Source organism: Miscanthus floridulus, chromosome 5 (genome assembly GCF_019320115.1).
Source record: "Miscanthus floridulus cultivar M001 chromosome 5, ASM1932011v1, whole genome shotgun sequence".
Lineage (NCBI taxonomy): Eukaryota > Viridiplantae > Streptophyta > Magnoliopsida > Poales > Poaceae > Miscanthus > Miscanthus floridulus.
This window is the reverse complement of record NC_089584.1, coordinates 102,788,964-102,794,683: the sequence shown is the minus strand read 5'-3', so window position 1 is coordinate 102,794,683 and position 5,720 is coordinate 102,788,964. Positions and strand designations below refer to the sequence as shown.

At 42.2% G+C, this 5,720-nt stretch overlaps 1 protein-coding gene and 1 non-coding gene across 3 annotated transcripts; both read left to right on the top strand.

The window, feature by feature from the left end:
* The first annotated feature begins 928 nt into the window (after positions 1-928).
* LOC136452822 (large ribosomal subunit protein eL33w-like) lies at positions 929-3,395 on the top strand. 2 transcript variants are annotated; one of them, XR_010758915.1, is made up of 5 exons: positions 929-1,062; positions 1,170-1,434; positions 1,536-1,588; positions 2,409-2,490; positions 3,159-3,395. XR_010758915.1 is itself a non-coding variant. In XM_066453414.1 (4 exons), the coding sequence occupies exons 1-3, from the start codon at positions 1,031-1,033 to the stop codon at positions 1,575-1,577; spliced, it is 339 nt and encodes a 112-aa protein (XP_066309511.1). In that variant the 5' UTR covers positions 929-1,030; the 3' UTR covers positions 1,578-1,588; positions 3,159-3,395. The 2 variants fall into 2 exon arrangements, 1 of the variants encoding a protein (XP_066309511.1); XM_066453414.1 differs by lacking the exon at positions 2,409-2,490.
* Positions 2,656-2,753, top strand: LOC136455726 (small nucleolar RNA Z221/R21b). The gene has a single exon (XR_010759201.1). It is a non-coding gene; the product is annotated as a small nucleolar RNA Z221/R21b (small nucleolar RNA).
* Positions 3,396-5,720: the final 2,325 nt, after the last annotated feature.

Here is a 5,720-nt window from a genome sequence, read left to right as displayed (position 1 = left end):
CAAACTTATGGTCGAGTTGTTTTTAAATTCTATAAAAAGCAAACGAAGTCCAAAAATCATAAAACTTGCTAAGATGTTATGATATCATATGTGGAGGCTGTGATAAAAATTTGAGATGATTTTGCACAAGTTGTCACGTACGATGCTTGCAAATCGAAGAATCTTCGAATAAGTTTCATGATTTCGTGAAGAGGCCGACGAGGTGGTAAGCATCGTACGTGACAAACTTACGCGAAACCTCCTCAATTTTTTATCACAGCCTCCACATATGATATCATGACATCTCAACAAGTAAGATTTTTTGTCTTCGTTTGCTTTTTATAGAATTTGAAAACAACTCGACCGCAAGTTCGTGGTCATGTTTCGTGAACAAGATGTTCAAAATTGATGGTCTATTCCTGGATATGACCTCATATTATACTAAATAACATGAATATTATTTTCCCATTCATTTTTTTCATTATTCGAATGACTGGCCGTTATAATTTGAATTATCCAAGAAAATTCAATTAAATGAAATAAATTAAAGAAATATAGAAAAAATCCGAAAATGTGCCACATTGAAAAATGGAGTACCAGGTATTATATGAGGACTATAGAAAAAGTTTAGAGGCAAGAAGAAAAAAAAATAAAAACGGTTTGTCGAGTGTCTGCGTTTGGCCCTCGGCAAAGGAGCCTCTTTGCCGAGTGCCAGGACGGTCGGCACTCGACAAAGAATTTTAAAATTTTTAAAAAAACCCTCTTTGCCGAGTGCCAGGCCGGGTGGCACTCGACAAAGAATTTAAAAAAAATTAAAAAAAAAACTCTTTGCCGAGTGCCAGGCCAGGTGGCACTCGGCAGAGAATTAAAAAAAATTAAAAAAAAAATACTTTGCCGAGCGCTTAGATCGGGGCACTCGGCGAAGGGAGAATTTAACCCCGCCGGCCCAGTCGCCCCCACACACACCGCACACACGCACGCAGGCAGCTGACCGCGCCAGCGCCGCCCCCTATCCCCAACCTCGTTGTGCGGCACTCCGGTGGCGGCGAGTATGGTGAAGGGACGGCAGGGCCAGCGAGTCAGGTACGTGGCCGCCACAACAGCCTGCTACGTTCCCCCGCATCCCGTCGCCGGGGTAAGCAAGCATCTGATCTGACCCATCGTCTCCGTTCGTTTTGTTTCCGGCGTAGGACGTATGTGCGGGGCACGATCCTAGGCTACAAGCGCTCCAAGTCAAACCAGTACGAGCACACGTCGCTGCTGCAGATCGAGGGCGTCAGCACCAAGGAGGACGTGGCGTGGTACGGTGGCAAGCGGGTCGCCTACATGTACAAGGCCAAGACCAAGAGCGACGGCACCGCCGTCCGCTGCATCTGGGGCAAGGTCACGCGCCCGCACGGCAACTCCGGCGTCGTCCGCGCCAAGTTCCGGTCCAACCTCCCACCCAGCTCCATGGTGAGCCTCTCCATTGCTGGTGTATTTTTTTTGTTTTTTTTTTGGAGTACTCGGTATTTTTTTGTCTGCCTTTTTGATGGGTGTTTATAATGTTGTTGCAGGGTAAGAAGGTCCACATGTTCATGTACCCCAGCAGTGTTTGACTCTAACCGAGGTAGAATGCCTTCTCACCCCTTAGTCGTTTGAATGTGTGGTGTGTTGCTTGCTGGATATCAGTTTACATATCAGCTTTAATGCTACTCTATGCAAACACTTTATCTGTCAGATTTAATACAACTCTTATCAGTGTTCCATGATGCATATGCTTAGATGTCAAGTTGAACACTTCTCTATCAGTGTTAATGCAAGCTATTGATTGTGTCTTGTATGTTGGCGATGTAAACCTTCAAAGGCTGTCTAATCAGAATGTGAAGCTGTGGTCTTAGGTTGCCCTGTATTTGATCCTTCTGTTGTTTGTGTCTAATTAAGGGTCCCATGCCACTTGGGGGAAGCTCTCCTTTTAGCTTCGAAATACCCGCAGGTTCTCTGCGGGGTGCTCGGATGTTGGGGGCCTAGAGCAAATGCAGTGGTCTCATAGTACGAGGCTGTACTTTGGTTGATGGGTCTCTCATCAACCGCCACCTCATAGCCTTGCCTCCAATGACCACAACATTCATTATCCATGTCTTTACATTTGTGCTCTCTCGCGTGGCAACATGTTTGGAGTTTGAGATAGTTCTGTTTGATTATTGTGTAATCGTATTGTAGCTCGGCTCTGCATTATATGCCTTTCTATTTAGGTGATTATGTATCTATCTTTCACTAGGCTATTGAACAATTTTAGACTATGTTGCAGACTTAAAAAAACCTGTTGACGCATTGGTCTGAGCTAGAAAACTGTATTCTATATCCTGCTTGGTTTGTCTTTCTTGTCGTAAATTATGCCTTACTAGGTAGTCAATACACTCATCCTATTGCCTTGAATGGTTATCCAGTCCTACCCTGTCGTTGCTGCCACAACAGTTAAGGAATCGTTGCCTTGGCATGTCACCGCCTCTGTCCGGCGGAGCCAGCCAAGTATGTTATTTCTTCTGCTTGTGTTTTTATTGCTTGTTTTGGATCTGTTCTCCTCTGTGTCCTGTATTTTGATTGTCATCGTGTTTTCATTGCTTGATTTTCGATCTGTTATCTCTTCTGTTGTTCCTCTTTCTTCCTCGTATGCAGAGGAAAGCAAGGTTGTAAGGGCAATGATGATGCAAAGTCATGCACCACTCTGAATGAGGGGATTTTCTCTCTTTGGGCTGACAAACAAACTTTCTACCCATTTTTCGTCTGAGCCTTCTACTTACAAGTGTGCTTTCTTCTATCTCCATTTGTTCGTGCTGCTTAATGTGATACTTATTTGGTTCTGTTTCGTGGAGTTCTTGAGTGATACCTGAGAACTAGATGATGTGGGTCGACAGATCCAACCATGATGCGGACTGAATCTTATTTGAGATCAAATCTAATTGCCGCTGATGATCCAACCATGACGTTTATGCCAAGCTAATCACTTCATTGCATTTTTAAAAAAAGAAGGGGTACTGTTTTTAGAGCGCAATGTTGATCTTTGTATTTTGGGGTTTTTCTACTGCTCAATGCTCTACTAGTGTGGGGTGTTACTTAAATCTTTATTTGCGTCCTTTATAGTTGTAAATCAGTGTATAGTTGTAAACTCACAAATTCCTCCATTTTGAATGTACCAGGTATCTCACTATGATGTCAAGCTTTTACCTTGAAGGAGGTTGATCCAGAAAGCTTCTGCCGACGATTTTGAGTAGTTTAGCATAGGAGTTTCCTCTTTTTCTTTCACTGAACAGGTTTGGCTGTGATTTTCAACTGACAGCTTAAATCAAGCGTAACTATGTTTTGTTGTGTTGAAATGAAGCAAAGCTGTGATGTTTGAACCTGCGAGTTAATGAGTTAATAAAGGGTATTAGGGAAATCAACCAAATGTATAAAGAAGCAATAAAAGGTATGTTGGAACATGCTTTGCCGAGTGCAAAAGCCATTGCACTTGGCAAACATCATAGATTTGTCGAGTGCCATGGGCTAGGCACTTGGCAAAGGTCGCCTGTTTGCCGAGTGTCTTGACAAGACACTCGGCAAATAGGCTACCTTTACCGAGTGTCTTGCCGGTGGCACTCGGCACAGTGGCCACCTTTGCCGAGTGTCTGAGCCAACGATGCTCAGTAAAGCGGCGACCTTTGCCGAATGCTTGACCTTGACACTTGGTAAAGCCGCCGTCACGGTGGCGCTCGCTGTCACAACGACTTTTCTTTGCCGAGTGTCAGATTAGCACTCGGCAAAGGCTTTGCCGAGTGCCCGATAAAGTGCACTCGGAAAAGAGGTCTTTGCCGATAAATTGTTTACCGAGCGTCCTTTGCCGAGTGTAACACTCGGCAAAGACTTTGCCGAGTGTATATCGGCCTTTGCCGAGTGCCTGAGGCACTCGACAAAAAAGCTGAATCCGGTAGTGTCTTGCAGTATATGGGAAGAGCGTGATTAGCTCTAGCTCGGTAGCTCGACTGCATTCACGAGCCAAGTCCCCTCCTTTGTTACCGGTCTTGTCTCTGGAGATTTGCCTGGAGCTGGTATCTAATTGAAACAAGCTTTCCAAGTTTAAAAAAAAAGTCGCACGGAGAGTCAAATAGTCTCAAGTTTAACTAGATTTATCTAAGATAATATAATATATCTATCTTTATAAATAGATTTATTATAAATAGTTAAAAATATATTCTATGATTAATGTAGTAATATTTATTGTGTATCATAAATATTAGTACTCCCACCATATGAAAATAAGTACATCTTTCCTTTTCTAAGAAGTCAAATCTTTTTAAGTTTCACTAAATATACACAAAAAAGTACTAACATTTAAAATGCATAAGAAATATCATTAGATCGATCGTGACATATATTTTAATAATAATCTTATTTGGATATACAGATATTGATATTATTTTCCGTTTAGTCAAATTTAAAAGAGTTTGACTCCTCAAGAAATGAGATACACAATTATTTTATGATGCAGAGAGTACTTTCACTACTGGATTCAGGTTCTTTGCCGAGTGCGACACTCGGCAAAGAACACATGGCAAAAAATTGATCGGCAAAGCCCTCTTTGCCGAGTGTCTTTTATCGGGCACTCGTCAAAGGCTTTGCCGAGTGCCCCGAGGACACTCGGCAAAAAAAAGCAACCGTCACGGCGCCGGTCCCGTTGATGGTCACTTTGCCGAGTGCCAACCCGGCACGCACTCGGCAAAGATTTTTTATTTTTTTTAAAAAAAATTCTTTGCCGAGTGCCAACCTTCAGGCACTCGGCAAAGAGTTTTTATTTTTTTTTACAAAATTTCTTTACAGAGTGCCAACCTTCAGACACTCGGCAAAGATTTTTTATTTTTTTTAAAAAAAATCTTTGCCGAGTGCCCCCTGTCCAGCACTCGGCAAAGTTTGAATTTTTTTTAATTTCTTTGCCGAGTGCCCTCTGCCCGACACTCGACAAAGTTTGATTTTTTTAATTTCTTTGCCGAGTGTCCTCTGTCCGGCACTCGGTAAAGTTTGAATGTTTTTTAAAAAATTCCTTTGCCGAGTGTCATCTGTCCGGCACTCGGCAAAGTTTGATTTTTTTAAATTTCTTTGCCGAGTGCCCTCTGTCCGGCACTCGGCAAAGTTTGAATTTTTTTTAAAAAAAATTCTTTGCCGAGTGCTGTGACCATTGCACTTGGCAAAGGGGTCCTTTGCCGAGTGCAACACTCGGCAAAGTGACCCAAAACTGCAATTTTTTATTTTTTTTACATTCCATCCTGACAAATAAATTCATACAAACATATATCACATATATATCTCATTCATCACATATATATCTCATCCATCACATATATATCTCATCCATCCACACATCCATCCGCACATATCACATCCATCACAATATATATCACATATATAATAATAAGTGCTCAAGTCCATCCAAATAAATACACAAGTCCATCAAAATCCACAAGTGCATCACAAGTATATCACAAAGTGAACAACAAATGAAAAAATACAACGTGCACTCATCTCGGCCAAGGCGACTGTGGTAAAGGCCCAGCTCCATCATTCGGAGGTGCATGAGGTGGATTATTCGAACCACCATCAGATGGAGACTGCACAAAGGAGAAAAGATTGCATGTGAGACAAGATTATTTGGATAGCTAATCTAAGAAGGTAGAGGCCATACAAGCAAAGCACAAGCGAAAGTAAAAAACTTTCATACTCACAGGAGT

What these genes read in the sequence shown, in the direction of transcription:
- LOC136452822 (XM_066453414.1), top strand. Translation starts at nt 1,031, where the DNA reads ATGGTGAAGGGACGGCAGGGCCAGCGAGTCAG. An exon ending in CGGCAGGGCCAGCGAGTCAG is followed by an intron (nt 1,063 to 1,169) that starts GTACGTGGCCGC and finishes TTTCCGGCGTAG; the next exon opens with GACGTATGTGCGGGGCACGA. An exon ending in ACCTCCCACCCAGCTCCATG is followed by an intron (nt 1,435 to 1,535) that starts GTGAGCCTCTCC and finishes ATGTTGTTGCAG; the next exon opens with GGTAAGAAGGTCCACATGTT.